The sequence below is a fragment of the Micromys minutus genome (genome assembly GCF_963924665.1).
Source record: "Micromys minutus genome assembly, chromosome: 31".
Lineage (NCBI taxonomy): Eukaryota > Metazoa > Chordata > Mammalia > Rodentia > Muridae > Micromys > Micromys minutus.
Window position 1 is genome coordinate 22,976,224 of NC_137966.1, and position 26,357 is coordinate 23,002,580.

The 26,357-nt window shown below is 37.4% G+C and overlaps 1 protein-coding gene across 1 annotated transcript; it reads left to right on the top strand.

Annotated features, from left to right (window-relative positions):
- Positions 1-26,357, top strand: ATF7IP2 (activating transcription factor 7 interacting protein 2; the record flags this gene model as incomplete). The annotated part of the gene is made up of 10 exons (XM_080942219.1): positions 1-145; positions 3,334-3,452; positions 5,843-5,977; positions 7,184-7,282; positions 8,732-8,892; positions 16,820-16,893; positions 18,260-18,321; positions 19,217-19,283; positions 24,901-24,974; positions 25,947-26,357. 10 exons carry the CDS (start codon positions 1-3, stop codon positions 26,355-26,357), a joined length of 1,347 nt encoding a protein of 448 aa, XP_080798345.1.

The window sequence follows — 26,357 nt, forward strand, 5'->3', positions numbered from 1 at the left end:
ATGGAAAGTCCAGACAGAAAAAGACGGAAGGTTTTAAAGGCCAAGAAAACAATGCCTACAAGTTGCCGGAAGCAGTTGGAGATCGTGAACAAGTCAAAGAATGTTGAAGCTCCAAAAACAACAATTGGAACTAATATTCCAAATGGTAATTTAGAGTTTAAGTCCTGGGTTTATAGCTAGCAAGTGTACTCCTTCTGAACACATTGATTCTTCACTTAACTCTTTGGTAATTCAATATTTTCACAGAAAAGTATAGCATTTCCCCAGAATTTAATTAAAACAGTAGGAGATATTTCAGAAACAAGATCGGATAACACTGATGAACGGGTTGTGTGTCCTTACACCAAGCCAAGGACAGCTATTGACTCCTCCAGCAGACACCACACAGCAAAGAGGCAGCGGAGTTGCAGAACACATCTGAAACTCATTTTAAACAGGAGTCGAATGTAGCAAGATCTTTTTCTGGACATGAAGGGAATTGTGACTTTATACTAAAGAATTGGTGGCCATCTGTTAAGTCGAATGCTATAACTCAGAATACTTTGGATAACAAGAGAATCAACAAAATAATTTCCAGTTTAGAAGAAGCAAATGCTACTTCAGAACCTCATGATAAAAGTAAAAGTTATGGTTTTTTTCAGACTCTTGAGAAAGCGAATTTCAGTCTGCTCTAGTAATTGTGCTGGTGCCATTAAAGAATGTAGTGGGATCTGTCACTGTGACATTTTAAATTGTGAACATACTCATACTCAAAGGGGCAGTTAGTACTTAGCCTTGATAGGAGTAACAGTAAGTGTATGCCTCTGTCTTTTGGAGAAATTCAAATAGTCACTTTCCTTAGGGGGATTTTAAAGGCTCAAACATACAAAAAAAAGTAGGGTACATATAGTCAGGACAGGTAAATGATGACTGTGTTTTCAAGATGTTTTGCTTGTGAACTGTTCTTGATTCTGAGATGGAAAGATATGCTGTTAAAGGAGGAAGTTATGGCTAGTTACTATAATTACTGACTTTACTCCCAGTGCTAGCGTGGGCAACAGGCAGGACCAAACACTGTTGAAAAGAGCTTTGTTTTGCAGTCTGGGGTTGTATGTAGCTCAGTTGATAGGGTGCTTGCTTATGGTATATGCAGCTCCAGCACCACATAAATCGGGCATTGTGGTGCAAGCCTGTAATCTAGAGCGCTAAAGAGGTAGAGACAGAAGGATCAGAAGTTTAAGGTCATCCTCAGCTACATAGCAAATTTGAGGCCAGACTGGGCTCCATGAAACAACAACAAACCTTCCTATCGTGTGGGCAGGTTAAAATTATAGCCAAAGAAGAAGAAGTGAGATACAGAGGAGGAGCAGCCTGACTGGCTAGTGTGTGTCTGCTGTACTTAGTCACTCAATCCCCTTTGAGTTTTGAGACAGCTTATTTCCACATATGTAGGTTAAACAAGCTAGAGAACATAGGGGTTAAAGCACTGGCTGCCTTCATGGAGGATGCAGGTTTGATTACCAGCCCTCTGATGATGGCTCATAATCATTTATAACTCTAGGGGATAGCTAATGCCCTTTTCAGGTGCTGTTTGTGCACACACATGATACACTAATGATACATACATTCAGCACCCCTTCCCCCAAAAAGTCAGCTATAGTCTGTTTACATATCAAGTTAAATTACAATTTACCATATAGAGAAAGGACACCAAAGCCAAACGACAAATCCCTATGCAGGCAGCGTTAGGGAAAGCTTGGCTCAATTTAATGATGTCCACTATATCTAAAGGAAAGTGAAATGTTACCCCCAAAAAGGGATTAATGACTTTTTTCATGAAAATATAGAAAATCTCAAAAGGTAGGTGGTTCATTTTAACTGTGTCTCTTATTTTAAGATTTTATTTATTAGATCAGGTTTTTATTAACATTTATTGATGGTACATAGCAGGTTTCACTATGACATTTTTATAGATACTTAAAGTATTTTGATCATATTTGCTTCTAACCTTATTACCATCTCTCCTCTTTTTGATGATTCCCTTCTTCTTCAGACTAAGAATGCAGCTTAATAGTAGATCTCTTATCTACCCTGATGAGAGTAGACTTTGATTTCTAACATTGGAGGGTTGAAATTAAATAATCTCTCTTTGTGGGTGTTTGTTGTGATTCAGTGAGTTTAATTAGTGTTGCTTGCAGGAACATGGGTATATTACTAGTGGATACACTACTAAATTAAATGTCTTCCCTCTTTCTGCAAACATAAACTACCAATAGCTTCTTGGGGGCTTTGTAAATCTCCCTAGAAAACAGGTACATTAAGTTGTTGATGAATCTATGAAAAGAGCATAGAATTGATTTAACGATCATATGCCAAATAAGAGATGATAGATGCTGTAAGTTCACATGTGTCTGTGTGCCTGAGTACAAAGAGCTACCAGGAGAGAAGCCAAGTCATTAAAAAAAGGAAGTTATAACAAAATAAATTTTATTAGAAATAGAATATTTATGTTGGTTGACTAAAATGCTATTTAGGGCCAGCAAGATGGATCAGCAGATAAAGGTTCACATTCAAAGCCTGGTGACCTGGGTTTAATAGGGTGGAAGGAGAGAACTAACTTCATAAACATGTCCTCCTTCCTCCACACCTAATGTAATGGCATGTTCATAAACATGTATTATGTACTATGTATACATGCACACACTATATAGAATCTTTTGTTTAGAGCACAGAATAATTATTTTTAACAAGATAATTGAAATTTTCTGTATGTGCCTATATGTACAAAGGTTTAACTTAAACAGTTCATTTAGAGTTTTGTTTGGGGGTTTTAGTTTTGTTTTGTATGTTTTGGTTATGTATTTGGCAGGGTTCTTTTGTTCTTTTTTTTTATGTGTTTTGTTTTGGTGAGACAAGGCCTCATTATACAACTCAATCTAGCCTCGATTCCTATCCTCTTACTCTCTCTCAAATGTTGTGATTGAACTGTGTGCCACCTCACCCTGTGCATAGCCTGTAAAACAAGATCGAAAGGTTTTATATCTGAGACCAGAATCCTACCAAAGATTTCTTTGTTAAAGAACATTTTTATGGAAAACTTTTTATGCAGTTACTTTTTTTTTAAAGGTAGAATCTCACTGTCTGACTTTGAACCCACTGAGTTCTAACTGCCTCTACTTCTCGAGTCTGGGATTGAAGTCATGCACCACAATGCCCAGCTGAAGTATTCATGTAAAAAAATTTAAGTACTGCTGTTGAAACATTTTAGTTTTTCCACTTGATTATACTCCCTAAATTATTTATTTTCTTCTTAGGAAGGAATATCTTTATTTATAATTTTTCTTTCTCTCCAAGGCCATAATCAGAAGATGTTTTCAGAAAACAAAGAAAATGTTAAGGTCATGAAAACTTCAGAGAAAATTAATGAAAATGCTTCTGAGGCTCTGGAAAGGCATACAGTACTGCTAGAACAGGTAATGTTTGGATCAAAATATTTACCTTAGGAACATATGATTAGTAAAACATGTTGAAAGGGGTAGAGAGATAGCAGAAGTTAAGAGCATTTGCTACTTTTGCAGAGGACCTGAAATAAGTTCCCAGCATCCTTGTCTGGTGGCTCATAACCTCTAACTCCAGCTCTAGGGGATCTGATGCCTCTTACTTCATGTGCATATACCTATTCTCCCCCTGCCCCCCCAACCACACACACACGCTAAGCACTATGTTTTGGGCTATTGTTTTGTGAGGAAACATTATTACCAAAAGCAGCACGAAGAGGAAAGGATATATTTGCTTATATTTCAGTATCACAGTAAGTTACTGGGAAAAGTAGTCGGGGTGGGGACCATAAGCTGATGCAGAGGTAGGCCGTGAAGTTCGCTTCCCATGGCTTGCCCAGCCCAGGCACCACCCACAATGGACCAGGCCCTCCCCCCATCAGTCACTAGTTAAGAAAATCCCATACTGGCTTCTACAGCCCATTCTTCTGGAGGCATTTCCTCAATTGTGGTTTCTCCTCAGGTGATTCAAGCTATGTCACGTTGACATAAAACTAACTAGGACATAATTCAGACAGAACAGTAAGAGATAAATAAATGATTTACATTACCAATATATTTCTATTTTCAGAAATATTCTAGACCAGGTAATCTACTGAATTGCATGTCTGTAAATGACTCGTAGAAAGAGATGGAGTTCTTTTTTTTTTTTTAAGATTGAGTAATTCTTTATTTTTACATACTTGATGAAAGAGCTTAAACATTCTCTCCAGTAGAAAACATCATGAAAAGTAGCTTCCAGCTGCTCTGCTCAGGGCCTAGGCTCCTCCTTGCCCAAATGGTGAGGTGGAGGGGTTAGCTTTTCCCGCTGTTGCTTGATTTCACACATTTGCCTCATTGTTTTAAACCGAAGAAAGCATTCTTCAAAATCTTCATGTTCTATCTTGCACTCGTTTTTAGCCCGGGCAGCACCAGTCCCCTGTGCACATTCTGTCCACTCTTTTTCAAAAGCGTGGCATCGAGCGGCATTCTCAGAGGGCTGTTGAGCAATGAGGAATATAGAGTGACAGTCTAGGTAACGCCCAGCCTTTTCTGCACATCAAGGAAAGGCATGGCACAATTCAGCAGTGCCCTTGTTAGGTCGCTGGGTGCAGCTCAGGACCGCCGGCTTCCGGAGGACACAGGAGATGGAGTTTTTAATAATAGACTGCCCAATGTGTAAATTAAACATGGGATGACCTTGAGCTTTACTTACAATCCAGCATTTTGTATCAGTCACGGTTTTTTTTTTTTTTTTTTTTTTTTGTTGTTGTTGTTTGTTTGTTTTTTATCAGCAGCAATAGTTGTTTATTGATTGCCTTACAATTGTTCACAATTTCATAGACTTAGATAACCTTGTAGTCCATTTTGAAGTCTTGATACATTCGAGTTATATAGTTATATACCTCTTCACAACCTGGGTAAACTGCTTTTTAACACTGTTAAGTATACTTCTTCTTTTCACTTTTGCCTTATTATTTGTTTCTCTGTGGCCTGTCTGAAATGTGTGAAATGAAATATAACTTCAGGCTAAACATATTGGTACATTCCTTTAATCCTCAGTGCTCAAGAGAAGCAGCAGTAGGCAGCTCTCTGAGTTTGAGGTCAGACACGTCTCTAGAAATAAGACAAAACAAAAACAAACAACAAAAGGCCAAGGTGGGTGGGTGTAATCTTCAATTCTAGTGAAGTAGGTGTACTCTGGTTCTGTTTTGATGATTCTGATTATTTGTTTGATTAATGTATATTATTGGAAACAGTAGTCAACTGGAACTATATGAAGCCAACATTTTGAAGATTAATTTAATTTTTAACATGTTTATATGCTAAATATTAGATGTGCTGTACAAAATTTAATACCTTTTTTTGTAAAACTTACTGGTATAGTAATGTATAGTAATTTTTCATTATAAAACATCAGGAAGAGTAAAGCACTTTTAAGCAGTAGAAAATAAGCTGGGCATGGCACACAGCTTTAATCTAGCACCTGCAATGCAAAGGCAGGTGGATCTCTTTGAGATTGAGGCTTGTCTGGTCTATTACAGACTAACTGGGTCTGTGTAGTGAAAAAGTCTTGCCTCAGAAAAGTAGGAGTGAACTGGAGAGATGGCGCAGAAGTTAAGAACACTGACTTTTCTTCTAGAGGACCCTCGGTTTCCAGCACCCACATGCCACCTTATGATTATCTGTCCCTGCTCCAGGGGAGTCCGATACCCTCTGCAGTGTAGCAATACATACATGCACACAAAACATAAAAATAAAAAGTAGGAAGTGAAATTGTTTTAAAATTTGAAACTTGTGTGTTTGGGCTCTTATTTAAATTCTAGGTTAAACATTGGATTCGACAGGAGATCTGCATGATAAACTGTAATTTATTTGATAAGAAACTGAATGAGTTGAATGAACGCATTGGGAAGACCCAGTGCAGGAGTAAGCATGAAGCAATAGCTGGTGAACTCTTTGTAAGTTTCTAATTTCATTTTCTTCCTTCCAATAGTGTAAATGTGTTTATATACTGTATGTTGGGGAAGGGAGGCAATAAAACAGTAGTTCTCAATCTTCCTAATGCTACAGTTCCTCATGTTGTGGTGACCCCCAACCATACAATTACTTTTCTTTTGTTACTACTTCATAATTGTAATTTTTTTACTGTTATAATGTTGCGACCCACAGATTTGAGAACCACTGCAATAAAAGAAGACCAACTGTTTTAAGGTTTGAGAAATAGTCTTAGTTCTAATTGGTTTTCTACATTTTGAGTTCTATCTCTATACTTACTAACTGCAGACATATTATTTTTCCTTTTAATGAGATGGGGTCTCATTACATAGTCCCAACTACCCCACCGCCTTGGAATTCACTGTGTAGATTAGGCTGGCCTCTCAATCACAAAGACCTGCCTGTCAGTGCCTCCTTATTGTAGATATTAAAGGCATGCCCCATATAGACAGACTGAAACATTTAGGGAAAAAGTGTTTGTATTAAACATATAGCATCTTTTTGTCTGGTCAGTATTCCTTGAACAGTAGTACAGTGTAATAACTCAGTAGTAACATTCCCATTGTACTAGACACTGTAAGTAAACATAATTTAAAGTGCACAAGAGGATGTGTGTATAGTTTTAACATCTGCAGATTTTTGTATCTATAGGACCTGGAACTATTCCTTCATGGATAGCAAGTGATAATGATGGTGTAAGAATTTATCACTGGGGCTGGTGATATTGCTAAATTGTAGTGCTAATCTAGCTAGAAGTAAGTCCTGAGTTTGATCTTCAACATAACAGGGTGTGCTGACGCCCAACTCCATTACCTGAGATAGAGGCAGGAAAACTAGGAATTCAAAGACATCTTTGTCTACATAGGGGCCACCCTATCGAGGCCACCCTGAAATACCTAATACAATAACTACAAATAATTAATAATAAATAAATAAATGCATTTAAAGAGTAAAGATGCTAACTCAGAGGATGGAAAAAATAGAAGGCATTCCCTGCTGGGGGGTCATCGGGCTGCAGAATCATGAAAAGTAATGAAGTAAGAAGACCTTTTCATTTACTTGTGTAGATGCCTGCATTTCACAAGACTACTTGGCCAAGTAGTTGTTTTCATTCTTTTGTAGTACTTGGTACCCTTGTTTGGTTATTCACTTTGTTTTCTTTCTTCTAGATAAAAATAAGAAGACTTCAAAAGCGCATCAAAACAGTGTTATCATCTCAAGGAACTTGTTTGGAGGCAAACACATTACCCAGTAATACAGTCTGTAAGGTTCGTATAAACACATGTCTGCTTGGCTTTTTTTTTCTTCCAAAAAGAAATGAGAATGAGAATATACTTCCAAACAGAAGCATGAATACAGTATTGGCTTCTTGTTTTTAAACTTAAATGTGAAAAAATACAGAAGTGATTCTGAAGTAGGGACTGTGTAACAAAAAGGAGCTGGGACTTGATTTATGATCTGGGAAATTCTCAGCATATCCAGAGCACAACTCTAAAATTAGTTTTGTGGACAGAAAAACAGCTCTGGGGTACAAAGGACATGTACAGCCTCCACCTTTAGTAGTTCTTGGAAGGACTAAAAGGTCATGGTATTGCCACTTATTCCCTTTATAGTCACTCTACTTAGGTTAGTTTGTGCATTCTGGCATCCTCTGAGCTGTAGTCTCCATAACAGCTTCCTTAATGGCCTCCGAGGGCTCTTCTGCTTGAATTCACTCTTTGGGCTCCACACAGTCACCTATGATCATCCTGCAAGTGCTGACTCAGTCCTCTCTGCTGTTAGTCTGTGGTGTGGTCCGGCTACTGGCCTGTGTGTGGGAAGATGACAGTATTGCCTCTGAAGTAGATTTGGTTGGCTGCTTTCCTCGGTGGAGTTCTGGGTGTTACCTCACCGATGGACTGTGCTTGCTATTATTGCTGAAGCAGTTAGACTTCCTCTGCCCCAAGTGCTGAACAGCTGCCACTGTTTTTTATGAAATGGAATGTTCGATTTTTCTAGTATTGGGGTTGGGTCAGCACCACTACTATTAGAAACGAGGGGTGGATAAATGTCTGCTAGCCTTATAATCTAGTCTGGATGTATAGAGTCCTCACTGTGGTCATGAGGTTCCTATCTAGTTTCCCTTTTTCATTAAACTTTACAGCTGCTTTATGTATTTACCCATTGAATTACATTACAAGTTGTAGTTAGAGTAGGAAAGAGGAAGAAAGTGGATTCATGTCACCTTGTCCTGGAAGTGAATGATAGCAGTGACCCGCTTTGCCTTCCAATTCTGCTTGGGCATATTCATATATAAAATTGGTTTACTTAGTATAATTAGCACTTGAGAGTCCTGCCTAAGTGTGTCTACCTTGGTGTTTATGCCACCCCTTAGAAAGGGCCATGTTCATTCTCAGCTGAGGCATGGAGTCAACTTGAGCTTCAAGGCTTAAATATAACAATTGGAAGTTAAAAATCACTCTTTTTATTTTAGTTGTTAAAACTTAGACTACTAGAAATAAGATGTTTTCTAATTATCTCAGTATTTGTTTGCCCTATTTTCAAAGTCTAGGTTTGTAATGCCGTTGTTAATTCCTTGACTAGTTTTGGCAGAGAAATCACCTTTATGGCCGTCAGCCATTGAATTACATACCATTTAATATTTTAACATATATTCAGGACTCTTGCATGTGAACTTTACCTTCCACTCACCTGCTTTTTCCTCGCCCATTTAACAGGTTACACATTCAGAAGCTGTGAATTTGAGTGTAGCCCAAAAGACAGTTAAAAGTCAAAGTCAAAGAATGTCTTCTGTGAACCATGCCCCTTTCAACTCTTCAGAAAAAGCAAGTAGAAAGATCAATTTGCCATCAGCTTGTGTTGAGTTTGTTTCTGAAAGGTAGGCATTTCTATAGAAAAACATAAAATTATTTATCTAAATATATGCTTATAGTTATATTAGTTAACACCTTAAATGTTATATTATATCGACATTCATATCAACAATCTGAAGGAATTCAGTTGATTCTCTGACCTTCTGTTTTGTTTTAATCACACTTGGGTCTTGAGCTGGTCAGCTGATGGGTCATTGTACTGCTTCCTACCTTTGTCACAATGAGTAATGAGCCGTGCTTGCGTCCCTTCATTTTGAAAGTATTATTACGATAACATCCAACTGGAGTGCACTTACTTATCTAATTATATCAAAAAGCACTGGTCTAGCTGAGGGATTGGTATTGGTCAAGAAGAATGTTTTTAGAAGCAAAGAACCATGCTTAGTGATTTTGACTTAGGTCAACGCTGTTCTAAGGGGTGGAGTAGAACATATTGATAAAGTCTTGTCTTTATTTCTTTGAGACAGGGTCTATGTTACCCTGGCTCATCTGGTATTTGGAACTTAACATATAGTTTTGACTTTTCAAGAGCTACCCTAGTAATTCCATGTTACTTACTCCTGCATTTTTATTTATTTTAATTATTTTTAAAAATATATGCATATATATGTGTGCCTGTGAGTAATTGTGTGTACATAAATGCAGTTCAGTGGAGAATGTCAGAACTTCTGAGAGCTGGAATTCTAGGTAGTTGTGAACCACCCATCATGGATATCAGGAATTCTTAACCTCTGAGCCATTTCTCCAGCCCCTCTTTGTAAGATGCGTTTTTGTTTTTAATCATGTGCTGAGGCCAGAATTTTGGTGGTGAGGGAACTATGAGGAAGGCATTAAGTCGATGAAAGTGGGGTCACAGCCGTGCGTCTGCTGCTACCATTGTTGACAGCATGTTCTGAAACTGTGACAAAAGGAAAGTCAGGCTGCTGCTGCAAGTGAAGAAGCTGATAGACAGTACCAGGACTTAGCAAATATGTTCCCTGTCGGACACAGATGCTCATTTTACACTGTGTACGAAACAACCTGCAGTTTATGTAGCTGTTTCAGGCACTTAAGCATCCTTTACCAAGAACATGGATAATGTGACAAAATGCTCCTTGGCCATGGTGACTTTTGTGTTTCATTTTATTTAAATAAAAAATAATAAAAAATAATAAATAGAAATATTAAAATTTCATTAAATTATTGTTAAATTAATATTTTTAAAATTAAATATTAAAAATTAAATAATGAAAATGCAAACATCAAGTAAGCTCTTGCCAAAATATATGAAAATATGCTTGTTCAATTCATTTTATGAGACATGGACCTTGACACTAAAATCAGTGTTAAAAACATTGTATATATGAAGAATTATCCATAATAGATTCATGTATTCTAAAGAAATTACAATAATCTGTAAAAGTTGATTGTATCATAGTAGTAATGGTCAAATTGTCAGATTAGTGCAGCCTGCACTAACCTTCTTGTAAGAGGAGACCTTAAGCAAGGATCTTCCAATAAGGATTTAGGTTTTTCTTTTGTTTCGTTTTGTTCAAAGGTCATTGTGATATTAGATAAACTGTTATATAACATTAGATAAATAGTACAACACTCAGGCATCAGGAGCTGAGCAAAAACTTATCTGTATAAATTTTATAAGATAATCTTTTATTTTCCCCTATTCTTGTGACATAGTTTCAGCCTCAAAAGAACTCTCTCAGTGTATTCTATAGCCTACCTCTGAGATGTGTTATTGTGGTTTTGGTCTTCAGGCCAATTCAGTATGATTTTTCAGCACTTTCTGCTTAAAAGAACTCAGGAAATAGAGGCAGGCAGAATTCTGTGAGCTTGAGGCCAGCCAGGACTATATTTCTTTTTAGCCCTGTATCTAAAACCTAGGGCTGCTCACTTTGGGCCAGTGAGATGGCCCAGTAAGTAAAAACCAGCTGGCCTTAAAGCCTGATGGTTTGAGTTCAGTTTCTGGAACCCACAAAGGTTTCAGGAGAAGATCCAGTCTACAGAGTTGGCCCTCTGATCTCTCCATGTACCATGGCACGTTCATGCGTATATTCACTATACTTATATGGTGGTGATAAGGTTTAGGGCTAGAGATGTGGCTCAGCCAGTAAGAACATTTGCTATTATTTCAGGGAATCTGAATTCAGGTTTTAGCACTCACATTGCATATTAAATCCATCTGCAAATTCACAAGTACCAGACATAAACAGTACATATACAAACATGCAGGTAAAACGCATTAAAAAATCTTTAAAAAAATGAAAATAATAAAGCTTAGAAACGACTGTTTTTAAATTTAGTTATCTTTCTCTTCATCCCTTCCCTTCCTCACGTCTTGCTAGGGGCAGAACCAATGGCCTAGAATATGCTAGCCAAGTGCTCTACTGTTGAATTAAATTCCGGTAGTGGGTTTGCTACCCACCTCAATAGTTTAGATTCTGAATGAAAGACTCATATTCAGCCTTTATATTTTAGTATGCCTTAAGTAACTCAGTAAGTGGGCCACTGCCTAACATCCATGCGGTTAATCCCAATTTATTACTAAGTCCATGTTCTCTCTTGGCTGCTCTGGACCCAGGGTTGCCCAACTAGGCTGCACTCTCCTGGCTCCGTCATGTGACAGCCATGCCTCTTTGTCATGTGCTCTTCTCAGGCACAGTGTCCACTTCTCTACACTCTCCTGGCATGGCAGATCTTTCTTCTTCCTCCCTGGCCCAAGCCCAGTAATCCTCAACCCCACCTATGTCTCTTCTCCCCAGATATTGGCTACTGTTATCTTTATTTACCAGTCAGAACTAACTGAGGACAGGGTCCCTCGGTGTCATATGTGTGGGCTCTCTCTTGCAAACAATTTTGGGGACCCAATTAACATTAGAATACAAGCAACATTAGGTCAAACCCACTGCATTCCCCCCTTTTGTCCAGTTAAAAGGGCTCTTCTCTCAGATAAAAAATGAACACAATTATAACAGTTATGCAAATTATAAGATATGATGTACACTTGTAATATCCAGTCCATAATATTTGTTAATTTAGATAAAGTACTTTATTCTAATTTAAAGAGTTTACAATTCTATACCTGAATTATGTCTGATTTGAATTTGCATTACTATCTGAAAACTATTCTTTCAAATCTAGAACATTTTCTTTACTGTTAAACAACTTAAGTTCAGTTATGAGACTATGACTAGTCTATGTAGGAAACACAAACACAGTTTCTAACACTTAAAAAATTTGTACAGACAGCTGACTGCCTGTCTAATTCCCCAATATTCCTATAACATTGAAGCATCTTTCTTCGGCCTTTTGGCCAAGAACTATCTGACAGACCTTGAGTGAAGCAGGAATTACAAAGCTTACCCTGCCTTAGCAGATCTTAACAGTTGACTATCCTGCATCTACATGTCCTTTTTTGGACAGTAATTGTCTGCAGAATAAAAGTAGGATATTTCTTACCCAGTGGCTAGCTTGCGACAATTGAAACGATTCCAGTTGGAGTGATGCTGAGTGCCTTCTTTGAAGTGGAATGGGGGGTACTGTCAGGAGCAGACATGTCTCCTGGTCAAAAGATCTAATAGTACTAAAATAATTTTAAATGCCGTATTCTGTGGATCTCTGCTTTTGAAGATTATCTATCTATATATAGTATATCTGAACTGTTAAACCTTGACTACTTTTAGCTATTTACTATTTGAATAATATTGAAAGTAATTTGTAGAATTAAATACTGGTGGCAGGTTTCTGCTACTTACCTCAGTGCTCTACATTCCTGAATGAAAGACACACGCACAGCCTTCATAATTCTATGCTGTAAGCAGCACAGTACCTAGGCCATTGCCTAACTTCCATGTGGTTAATTTGCCTCCTGCTGATAATACTGTTATCACTTAACTAAATTCTATATTATCCCTTGGCTGTCGTGGACCCAGAGTGTGGCCCAGCTGGATCACACCCTGGATCGCACTCTCCCTGCTCCTTCACATAGCTGCCATGCCTCTCTGTCCTGTACCGTCTCAGGTATGGTGTCTCTCCTCTCCACATTCTCCCACCACTGTGGATCCCTTCTCATCTCATCTCAGTCTCAATCCCAGGAAAAATCTAAGGTCTCGCTTTTATCTGCTCTGTCCAACCATTGGCTGCTGGTGTCTTTGTTTACCAATAAAACCCAACTGGGGTGAGGGTCCCTCAGTGTCCTACATACGGAATCTTGTGCAAACATTTTGGCAGACCCAAATGAACAGAATACAAGCAACGTTAGGTAGGCCAAATCCACTACAACACTTTACTGTTATTAAATCAGAATCTAATATCACCATGAGTTTACTATCAGTCCTTTAACTTGTATTACTTAACCGTCTTAAACAGTTTGTAACAGCAGCTATTAAAAGGACTGGGTCTAAACCTTGTAGTCTTAAGTGAGTCATATTTATTTAATATACATGAGTAACACTATAGCTGTCCTCAGACACACCAGAAGAGGGCATCAGATCCCATTACAGGTGGTTGTGAGCCACCATATGGTTGCTGGGAATTGAACTCAGGACCTCTGGGAGAGCAGTCAGTGCTCTTAACTACTGAGCCATCTCTCTAGCCCCACAATGCCTATCTTAAGAGTAACTATTAATTTAAAATTTTATATCAATATATAAATTCTGTACCAATGTAAAAAATATATAGCTTCAATTTTACATCAAAATACAAAGATTTCTACCAATGTAAGGCTATGACTATAAAATGTTTTGTTTAAGAGTAAAAATAATAATTTGTCCCTATTTGTCTAATTTCTGTAATATTCTATCCCTTTTTTTCTTTTAACCTCTTTCATCTAAGAAAGCATAGAGAAGAGGAAAGGAAAGATAGAAATTTCGAAGTCTAAGCTCTCTATTTAGTTTCCTCCCTGTCCAAAATTATTATTTTAAATGACAACCTATCTATAATTTAAAAAATAACTATAACCAGACACCCAAACCCATGGAATCAAGATGACAATTCTCCATAGCTTCTTTCTGCTGAATTGGGGTAATATATTTTTTAAGAGGTATGTAGGGGTAGAAAAAATTACAAAAATTTGGTTAGATTTAAGAAAACTAGTTTTAGCATTTCTTTTCTAGTGTATGGTTAGAAAGTTCAAGGCTTAACTGGAATCGTAACTGGATCCCTCTGAAAGGCTTGATGAACCAAGGTCATTTAGGAATCAGTAGCCACTCTTGAACCTGTTCTGGTAGCCAATCTCTGGAAACAGCGTCAGGTGGGGTCTCAGCTTCCTCGAGGATGAATCTTGTCAGATATGCACCTTGGTGTTTCATTCTGCAATATATGTATCTTACAATCAAATTTTTAGTTGTATAAAGATATTTGTATGGAACGGGCAAGGCGCACAGATCAGTTAAGGATAAATTTTTTTCTCCTTGTTTGAGTTCTAGCAAAATTAGCAAGAATATGGAATTTTCACAAAATAAACTACTGTGAAATAACGGGTTGCTGAGCGTAGGACTACATACACAGCTGCAGCGCAGTAGTGAGGAAGTTGGGGTGTGGAACAGGAATCTCAGCTCCGTAGCAACTCCATGCTAGCCAAGAGATGGGAACGTCAGCAGTGCCTTACCTGTCATGCCCTGTGTACCAGTCACTAGTCTGACTAGTGCCACCATTACCTAACCCCTGGTGGCATTCCAGCACCATGAATTGCATCTGCTTGTTTCTTGAATTTGTCCACATGGGATCATACTCATGAATGATTTTTATCTCTTTTTCTTTTATTCAACATTGTGGTGCAAAATAGATAGATGCTGTTGCTTAACTGTAGTGGTTTATCCGTTGTTTCTGAATTGTGTCTTTGTACCAGTAGACCATGATTAATCTATTTAGTCCGCAGTAATGTGGGTTGGTTGCAGGTTGGAGAAAGTGTTTGGATATATGAAGAATAATAAAGGCTGCCAGAGTTAGACAAGTGTGAGTAAATATAAAGTATTTTTTGGTTTTATATTTAATGCGCATGGGAAACTTGGCTAGAACTTGTTAGATAGACCATGCTGGCCTCTGAAGTTTTCTGTGGTACCACCATGTCTGGCCTGAAAAAGCCAATTGGAATTTGAAACAGTACTACTTGCTGTATTGTTGGTGAATCAAATTATAGGAGACCTAAATAAATAATGGAGTATGTTACATATGTGACTTAGAAAGCTGATTCTTGTTAAGATGTCACTACACTAATTGTTATATATGTTTAATGTAATGTCAAGTAGCCATGGCAGGTATTTGTAGAATGTATCAAACTGATTAAAACTTAAGGAAATAAAAAGACCTAAGTGATAAATAATGCCCTAAAACAGAAACAAGGTTGGTAGACCCCCTTTATTGAGAACCTACTGAAGCAATAGTAATTAAGACAGTGGTTGTTGGAGAAGAGTGTAGTTCAATGTGCAAGTTAGCATGACCCATGGAGCCCCTTAATCTGTAAGAAAGATGCCATGGTAATTTATAAAGAAAATAATTTCTTTAAAAAAAAAAAGTTCCTTGGGATAGCTAGAAAGGAAAAGTGTCATTCTTGGCTAGTTAAAGAGACTAGTTAAACTATGTAAGATGCTGGCTCAAACGTAAAATAAGATAAAATCAGTACACTTGTAAGAAGGTAAACTTCAGCTCGTTTTGGTTTGGGGATGTTGTGTTCTGTTGAGACAGGGTTTCTCTGTGTAGCCCTGAGTGTCCAGGAACTTGCTGTGTAGACCAGGCTGTCCTTGACCTCAGATACCTACTTATGCCTCCTGCACCAGTGCCCCAGCCCTCAGCCCTTTGTATATAAAATCTGAACCAAAGTGAATCCTGAACATAAATACTAAAAGTATGACATCTCATAAGATTTTTTTGAGTTATTGAAAATTAGCATTTTAACAAACTTAATGTAGTTTCTTTATTTTAACACAATTCTTAATAAAAAGCCTATGTCATAAAAGTAAGGGTTGAAATGGCAGCAGCATATGGTCTTCAGGCTTAGAACTAGTGGTAGAGTAGTGGCAGCTATGGTCTAGTAAGTTTTGTTTTTTCCTTTCTGGCCTCCTGAGTGCTGGACCACAGGTACATGGGATGCCCAGCTTCAGTCATGTGTCCTTTAAGTCTGTGTCTTGGGCTGGAAGGCTGGCTCAGCGGTTAAGAGCACTGATTGCTCTTCCAGAGGTCCTGAGTTCAAATCCCAACAACCACATGGTGGCTCACAACCACCTGTAATGAGGTCTGATGCCCTCTTCTGGTGTGTCTGAAGACAGCTATAGTGGACTCACACACATAAAATAAATAAATAAATAGTTCCTAAAAATTAAGAAAAAAAGAGTGTGTCTTTACGGGTATTAATATTTTTCAGTTATAAGTATTTTATGAACAGACAGTGTGCATTAAAGTGATATTTCATATGCTTGTGCATCTAGTATGTTAATATATTGTAAGTATTGTGACTATATTTCTACCAAATTTTACTTATCTATTACTGATTTCTTTTTTGTATTTCAAAACAACTTATGAGTACTGGTGTGTTCTATGTCACTTGTGGATGTCAGAGGGCAGCACATGCAGAAACTGAATTCATTCAGGCCGTCAAGTTTGACATAAAGCGCTTTAACCTGGAGAGCCATCTTGCCAGCCTCCCGCAGCTCGTAGATTATATCAATGAGATGATAGTATATGGGCTTTGTTAAATATTTCTGTCCTCACACAGTTGTTCAGGTTCTGCAACTCAGCAAGTAAAGTGTTTATTGCCAAGGCTAATCACCTGAGATCCACGTGCTCTCCACAGAGAACTGATTCTCACACGTACTGAACTCAAAGATAAATTAATGAATAACTTTGGCAAATAGCATTGTTAATAAGAAATTAGAGGAATCCTGACCATTAACTGCAGATTTAAGCCTGATAATGCATGCTTTTTTTTTTTAACCATTTTAGTAACACGGATGATGTTATGTTGATTTCTGTGGAAAATCCTAATTTGACAACTTCAGTTACGTCAGATCCAACAGGTATCTTAATATGAGTAGAATGTGACCTATCAAATTAGAAAGCTTAAAAATGGATAATGACTTTTAAAAATTTTTATTTTCTTTTATGTGTATGTGTGTTTGAGTGTAAACCTCATGTGTGTGGATGCCCTGGGAGGCCAGAGAGGACATTGGTTCCTCTGGCGCTGGAGTTGTAGGCGGTCATGAGCCACTTTATATGGGTGCTAGGAACTGAACTCTTGATTCTTTAGAAGTGCCCTTAACCTCTGAGCCGTCTCTCCAGACTCATTATACTTTAATAAAGTATACAATTGTCAACTCAAAAATCTTTTAGTTCATATCTGCAATTACAGATTTCAATACCTAATTAAAATCAATGATTCATTAATAAAATTAACATTTTTTGTCCTGTATCTATCGGCTTGAGGCCTTTTGCTTCATTACTGTGTTGATCTAATGATTTACATCTTCATGTAATGATTATACAACTTTTATGCATATGTTTTGTTGGCCTTTTGTTGTTGGTAGTGACAGTTTTCTATGTGTCTTATCATTTAACAGCCTTTTTTATATTAAAAGTTTGTTTTTTAGTAACTTTTGAATTTTTTTAAAAAATTTCTTTTGGTTTTAAAGTTTTTGGTTTTAGTGTCTCTTTGTTTAAAAATATTTTTAAATGCCATAGGTTATCTTTATAGAACTCTGCTTAAAATGTATCTGCATGTTGTATGTGTATGTAACATTTCATTCACAAGATATAAAAACTGTGTAGGTAAGGAAGCACTGAATTTCTGATTCCTGTTTTCACTTTCCAGGTGCTTGGGTTATAATCACGTTCTAAAATACCTCATTTTGTAGAAAACTTTCTAGCTTTCCAAACTTTAAAATGGCCATATTCCTTGCTCACCATTTCTTACCCAGAATTCCCTATGTTCATGTCATGTTTTGCTGTGTTGGAATGTATCCTAATATCAGAATGCTCCCCTACCCCACATATAAAACTATTTATCTCAACATTTGTAATTTAAAGAGCTGCAAAGAAATGGGGAAATGCACATTCTAGAAAGGTGCTCCTCAAGCACGCTACTTAAGATCCAGTGAAGAGAAAGGTCACAGTTAGTTACAGGTGGTAAACAGTTCAGTCTTTGAGAACCAAGAGTCACTAGTGTGGTTGTAAAGTTTTGGAAAGAAAACAGGCTTTAATTCCATGTCAGTTTTTTTAAACTAGTTTATCAATTTGAGGGATACATTTAGTTTTTTATTTATATAGTGAATTAGTATCCCTGTCATTATTTGTGGTTTGGTTGGTATCTTGTATTGCAAAGACCATGTTTAATAGTTTAATAAATTTAATTGGATATATTCATCTTTTTTTATTCATTTCTTCCAGAAATTAGAAAAAATAAATCAAGAAATGTCAGGAACTCACCTAATACTGTGATTGAAGTTGGGGTAAGTGAGGGTTGCTGTCTGAATGTTGCAGCATGCTGTAGGGAATGAGTTTTGTCATCCACTTTTAGTCCGTATGCACTGAAAGTGTCCAGTGAATTGTCCCTTCACTGCCCATTCAATGACATAAACTAATACAGGAATAGTTTATGTATCCAGATTCTAGGCCAACTTGCACACTGAAAAAAAAATAGCTACATAGATTTCAGAAATCCATACATTTACAATTCATTGAGAGTCTTAACCATATTTTCAGACACTTGAGTATTTTATCAGTGTCTCTCATGGCAGGACTATCTTGGACCCACCAGTGATATAAATAATGACACAGAGGCCTTTTACTGGGCAGTCTCCCAACTACTCTAACCTAACTGATATTGGTGTTATGTCCCACCACATGGCCAGCTCTACCTATTCCATCAATTCACCTCGGTGTCCCTGGGGTGTCCCTGGTGAATCTCCTGTGTCTGTTTCCTTTCCCACTGTCCCTCTCTCTACCTAGAAGTTCTACCGTCCACTTTTTGGCCATCAGATCTGTATTACAGCCAGATACATCTCTGAATTTTCTTAGGCAGGTGAGGAAGAATATTTTCAAAATGAGAGACTGGTTATGGGTCATAGAAATAACAATAGCAGATTCTTGTCTGTATTTAGCTCTCTGCTAGTACAGAAATACAGAGATGCACCCTCACACAGTGAAGCCAACAAGTTAGAGAACATTGAGAATCCAAATTCTAACTATTAGGTGGAGCTGGGGTTAACTGAATAGTGACAAGCCTGAGTGTGAACACGGCCAGGTCCATTCCTTAGCACTGAGAAATATATAAAAATGTGTTTTCATATTTAAAAAAACATTTTTCTGCTGTTAAACTTAATTCTTTTTATAAAACCTTTTCAGCCTGTAGAGAAGAAATTTGATTTTGTTATTGACTTGACAAGCGAAGGCATGTCCAACTACAGCATAGGTAAAGGATGCTTTTACATCTTTCTAAGAAAATGTATGTGAGTTTATATGACTGTACCAGAAATTACAGACTTGTTCTGTCATTGCAGGGCTTCCTCATCTACCTCTTTAAAGTTATATATACTATCTACCCCATTCCCTAAGCCCTAGCAACCATTGATCTGCTTTCTTTTCTATAATTAGATCATTTCAGTGTGATTATGCATTATCTATCATGATATTAGCCCTTTCCTCTGTGGTTCTTTAGCAGGTTATTCGTGCCATCCTGTATTAATAATGTGTTCCTTTTTATGGTGAAGGAGTAGCCCAGGTATATCTTTTTATCTATTCACCCTTTAAAGAACACCCAGGTTGTTAGAGCACTGAGTCTCTTCTCTCCATGCCATAGTTTCTTCACCATAACAATGGTGCCAGAGAGGATGTACCTAGAATTGGGAATAGAGGAATGTTATTTATATATCACATGGAAATGAAGAATGTGACAACAGTTTTCTGTAACTCCAATTTGGATCAAAAGAGTTTTTTGGGACTGAAAGTCAATCATATAGTCTCATTCTGAGAAATGAGAAGAATAATCACACAGCCAAGAAATTCAGTCAACTTTGAGCAGAATCAGAACTGAGACTATGTCAACAATATACATGCTCATTTTCTTAAAAACCAGTGAAAAATTACATATTGAACCAATGCAAAGATGATTACCATGGCCTCTGTACAAGGATAGCATACAAATAAATGCATGATGTTTCCATTCTTAAAAGAAAAAAAAAAAAAAGATGCACTCAAAGTAGAAACAAAGGCCTCACAGATTTGTCAGCTAAAGCTGTGTAAGCCAAAAGAAAATTGAATGGTATCATTAAAAAGCAGGAGGAGGGGGATCAGCTCTATCATAAATGAGACTGTCTGGATCAGGAAGTTCATGGCAACCATCTACTTGAGAGCCCTTCACTAAAGAAAGACGACAGGACTGGAAACAGAAGTGCAGCCAGAATGTACAAAGCCACACCACATTATCTTTGTATTATTTTTATTCAGAACTCATTTTGGAGGTCACAAGACTATTGGCTTCAGTATGTTTATGATTCTTTGGATTGTGCAAAGAAACATAAACCCAAATACAAAATTGTAAAAAAAATGGGCTACATTAGGAGGGAAAAGACCTCAAAAGCAAAACAAAACAACAAAAACAAAACAAAACAAAAAACAGCAAAAGAAATGCAAGATCTGAATGAAAGGGGGATGGAAGGGACTATGGCTATAAAGGCCAACAGTGGTGCTGCCAAAAGCAAGACAGGCAAAGATGTTTCAGTGACTTGATCAGTCATGGTGACATAGTGTCTCAGGTTGGTCAGGTAGAGACACTCAGGACAACCAGCTAAACTGAAAGTCTATATTAAGCCAGCCAGCAGTGCCTGGAGAGAACCTATTTCTCATGGAACAGCCTCATGTACATTTTACAGGGAGCTTTTAGAGGCAAAGAACAAAGATAAACTACATCCTGGTTGGCATTTGCAGGGGTAAAGCAAGCAAGCAGTTTCACAGAAGCCAAAAATCATGCAGTAGGCTGGGGCATTTGAATCCTGAGTTTCTAGAACAGCAGTTTCCCACAGGACTTTGCATGATGGGTATAGAAAAAGAATGGGGATAGTTTCAGGTTAAATCAAAGATGGCTTCAACTGAGACAATGGAGAAACCTGTACCCTGTCACAGAGATGACTGCGACCTATAGAAATTTCAAGAAAAAGAAGTACCAACCTCAAATTCTTTATCTAGTTAATATTTTTCAAAAACTGAAACAGTAATGGAGCTCACCTGTGATTCTAGCAATTGAGAGCTGGAGACAGGAGGTTTAGGAGTTAAGGCCATCTGGGCACTGTGAGGTCCTATCTCAAAAACAAAAATATAAGCAATATTAATTAAGGCTTTTTCAGATAAGGAAAATTTTTTGCCAGCAGATCTTAACTGTTAAAAATAAAGGTGGGGGGTAGGTGTGTGTGTGTGTGTGTGTGTGTGTGTGTGTGTGTGTACATATGCACCTGTGAGTACTATGGAGTTTTTAGACAGTCTCACTAAATCTAGAGCTCACTATTTTAGCTAGACTTGTCCAGCAAGTCCTGTGGATCTTCCTATCTTCACATCCCCAATGTGGGATCATGGATGGCTGCACCCACGTTCACATGGGCGCTAGTAATCCAAACTCAAGTCCTCATGCTTACACAGCAAACACATTAGCCACTGAACCATCTCCTCGGCCCTAAAGGAAGTTCATTAAAGGAAATAAGATAACAACTGAAAAGTGGATCCATATTAAAGAGTGTTAACCAGATTGTAAAGTAAGGACGGATATGGTAACACATCAGTAGAAGAATAATAAACCTGTTATGGCAATAAAATTGAGTTTTTAAGATACTCAATCCAACTAACCCCAGAAAGCTCAGAACACCCCAGAAACGACTCACAGACTATATGAAGTTTAAGAAAAAAGACAAAAAAAAAAAAAGAGAGAGAGAGAGGAAATGAAAAAACATTATGCTTAATCTTTACACACCAAGAAAACTTTGACTAATTCCAGATTACATCTTGTTTTACATGTACTTTATGCTCATTGTAACTAGTAAGATCTTAATGCACACTATCAAACCTTTAAAAAAAACAAGTATTCGTATACTTTTATGCAAAAATGCTTAAAATCTGTACATTTATCGTTTTTTAAAATAAAGTTGTTCAATTAAAAAATACGTAAATAAGTAAATAAATAAATAAAAAATATCCCCCCCCAAAAAAAGGATACTCAATCCAAGACACTCCACAACAAAATGTATCCAAAGCAGGAAGATAATTACATTGATATAAATAAGGAAATGAGTAAGCAAATGAGATGTCCTATAGTGTGATCTTTAGGGAAAGTAAAGCCATAATGAAATATAGGGCATATCCAATAGAATGCCAGAATGAAGCAGAGGTGTTAGGATATGTTAGTGAAGGCATGTAGCAACTTGGGATTCTTTGTAACTAAGAATGGCTAAGCAATTTAGTTTGACAGTTTCTTAAAATATTACTTCCATTCTAGATGTATGACTAGCCTTGTCTGTTCTATATATTTATCCAAGAGAAATGAAAACCTACATCTAAACAAACTTGATTTGACAGGGTCTCATTTAGTAGCTAGTCTGACCCTAAACTTGGAGTTTTACCTCAGTTTTCCAAATGCTGGGATTATAGCTACATACAATAAAACATAAATTCCCATAACAGATTTATTTATAATAGGTCAGAACTACAAACAGCTGTACACTACACCAATTGATGTGTGTGTGTATATATATACACACACACACACACACACATATATATGTATTCCTTATCTATATAAGCGATCAAGAAATAAAAAGTTTATATGTAGCCTATGTATAATTTCACACATCATCAAAAGTAATCCTGTATTTGAAATTCTAGAAAAGGCAAATCTTTTTTTTTCAGTGCTCTGTCACTGAGATACATCTAATCAATCCGTGTGTGTGTGTGTGTGTGTGTGTGTGTGTGTGTGTGTGTGTGTGTGTGTGTGTGTGTGGTAGCCCCGGATGTCCTAGAACTCACTCCATAGGCCAGGCTTCCTCCCAAGAGCTGGTGGGATTAAAGGCATACACCACCATTGTCCATCTTAAACTTTTAGTGACAATAAACCACTGATTTTTTGTGGGGTCAGAAGTGAGACAGATTGAAAGGGATGCCAAAGCACTTCTGTTGATAACTGGACATAATATTGTATGCTTATAATTCTAGTACTTAGGAAGTAGAACAACTGGACTGAGAGTTCAAGGCCAGCTTGGGCTATGTGAGACCTTGTCTCAAAAAATAAGCACAGACAAGAGAAAGAACTTTGAGGTGGATAGATAACAGTATTCTGTATCTTGTTTTGGTGATGGTTTCAGGTTTCAAAAGTAGCTATCAAAGTTTAGAGGGCTGGAGAGATGACTCAGTGGTTAAGAGCACTGACTGCTCTTTCTATGGTCCTAAGTTCAATTCCCAGCAACCACACTGGTGGCTCACAACCACCTGTAATGAGATCTGGTGCCCTCTTCCCGTGTATCTGAAAACAGCTACAGTGTACTTACATATAATAAATAAATAAATCTTTAAAAACAAGTTTAGAAAGGGTGTATCTTGTTGGGTATGTATTGCATCTTTGAGTAGATCATTTAAAAAAAATACAACCTTTAAAGGTTAAGTTGAAACAAGAAGAAACAGTTTTCACCTGTTTAATGAGAACCTTAAAATAACATGGTTCTGGCTACTGTTGCTTTGGGAACACAAAACAGTGATGCCACTGTTGCTTATCTCCTGTGTGTGTGTGTGTGTGTGTGTGTGTGTGTGTGTGTGTGTGTGTGTGTGTGTGTGTGATCATGTATATATGAATGAGCTTGATTATTATTATTTTGGAATAAGTAGTGTTGTTCCTATGAAATTGTGTTTCTTAGAATTTTTTTGGTATTAAACTATTAGTGGTTGTTTTATCACTGTATAATGATTTATTTAAAGACTTTGATCTTAGCAAACCCAGCTTTGATAATTAAAGCATCATTAAAAACCTATACACACTCTCAGAATTAAGATGAAAAAATCATTACCTCTTAATACCTATAAAATAGTTGGCCATGGTGGCATGCATATTTAGTCCCAATACTTAGGAGGTGGAGGCAGGTAGATCTCTGAGTTCTGAGGCAGCCAGAGCTGCACAGTGAGACTTTGTCTCAAATACAGACACATCCCCCACCCCTTTCTCTGTAAAAAATACCTAACAAATAGTAGTCTTTTTATATCAAAAGTAAAGTACAAACAAACCGTTGTGGGATTGTGATAGGGACGGGGTGGAGGGTGGTTACTAAGCTAGACAGACCTTGTGGTAATTACAGATCTAGCCCTTGGACTTTATGGTATTATCTACCCTTTTCAGTTCTCTCCATGTGTTCTCTACCTACCTATTTAAAACCATCCACAAACCTTGCTACATCTTTCCCTCTGTTCTACCAAAGCTTCTCCATCCTCCCCACCTCTTTTTCTTCCTTTCCCGTTACATCTCTTTTTCCTTCTCCCCTTTCCCACAATCAACATCTTATATTTTATTCCCTCCATATGAATGCATGCCTCAGGAGAGAGTTGCCCTAGCTTGTGGGATTTTCATTTGGGGATTTTTATTTTTGAATTTCTGTGCTTATGTATGTTACATATTCATATGTGCATGTAAGTAGGTTCATGTTGGAGACCTTATTGATTTAACAGATCATTCTACCTCCTTTATCTCTTACTGTGGATCATTTTCCCCCATGTAAATATCTAAATCCTAGTTGCATAATAAAATATTTACTCTTGGAATTTTTATTACTTTAGTAGAAAGTTTTATGTATTTTCTATCAAAAGTGTATATTTATATGAATTTTGTACTTGTGATTGTATCTACTACCCAAAGTATACAACTGCTTAAACACCGTGGGATTTGTTCCAGGTAAATTTTAATTTTCACTTTCTTGTAGAGTGCTGGGGTCTCCTCACTAGTGGTAGACTAGTGTCTGCTCACTGAGATACACCCCAAGCTCTAAATTATACTGTCTTGTTCACAGAAATCCCATCATTAACCCAGAAGTCAACTTCGAAATCAAAAGAAATAATCCCAGTGGCAGAAAATGGAAATGAGGTACTAACTTGAAATGCTGGGTAATGGATGTTCATTCCAGCAGAGTGGGGTTTTCTGTTTTTCTCTGGAAACATCTGAGCCACATTTCAGCTTAGGAAACACTTGAAATGGCTTTCATAAAGCGTTCTTTTGAATCCACTTATATAATAAAAAGAATTCAGTTACAACTTTCAGAAGGTACAGAAATGAAAACCGTTTTTCATTTATTTTAGGAGTAATGACCATTGTTGATGAGGCTATTGGAGTATTACTGCAGTCTTTGGAAACACAAAGTTGAAATGAGATGGCTTACTCTCCAGAATGCCTGAGACATCCTTCAATATGGTTTAGTAGTATTCTACAGCATAGAAATCATTCTTTAACAGTTTGGAATGTGGCTCAGAGGTAGAACATTTACCCAGCATGTGCAAGGTACTGTGTCCAATTCCTAGGATCATTAAAAACAAAACAAATCTCAACCACAAAGGAACCTTCTGTTTTGAAAATATTTGGTCTAGAGGCCAGGATATGACTCAGTCATTAAGATGCACCGCAAACTGAAAGACCTGAGTTTGATCCACACTAGGTGTGACTCATTTGTAATCCCAGAGCTGGGAAGGCAGAAACAAGTGGATCATGGGAGTTTTCTGTCCAGCCAAACGAACTTAATGTAGTGACACAAAAGCAATATGAATAGCTCCTGAGGAATATAGCACTTGAGGTTGTCCTTTAACCTCTTTACATGTGTGAATACGCTGACAGATGTACCAGCACACACACACACACACACACACACACACACACACACACGCACACACACACACACGTGCGCGCGTACAAAACATGAGTCTAGCCTCATTTTTTAAAAATAAGTTTTTATTGCTTTGTTGAAGGTTTGAAGTATTGGAAGTAGATTTGTAGGCCTGAGCTTGACCTCTTTTGTCTATATTCACCAAATGATCTCAGTGAACTTTTTTACAAATGTGTTTGTAGGATTTTGGTTCCTTTGAATACCTTCCACCTCTCCCAGAGCCACCAGCACCACCCCCTGAGATGGCTGACAAAATCCAAGACACACTTCCTCCCCAAAAGCCTGAGCTGAAAGTGAAGCGAGTGCTGAGTCCCCCAAGTATTGCCCTGACTTGGACCATTCCCAAGGTCAACCCCAAGTGTGCTCCTGTGGAGAGTTACCACATCTTCCTGTGTTATGAGAACTTGAACCATTTGACTTGGAAGAAAATTGCAGAAATTAAAGCTTTAACACTCCCAATGGCTTGCACCTTATCTCAAATCTTAGCTTCTGCCAAATACTATTTTGCTGTTCAATCAAAAGACATTTTTGGGCGATATGGACCATTTTGTAATATCAAATCTATTCCTGAGCTTTCTGAAAACCTTACCTAA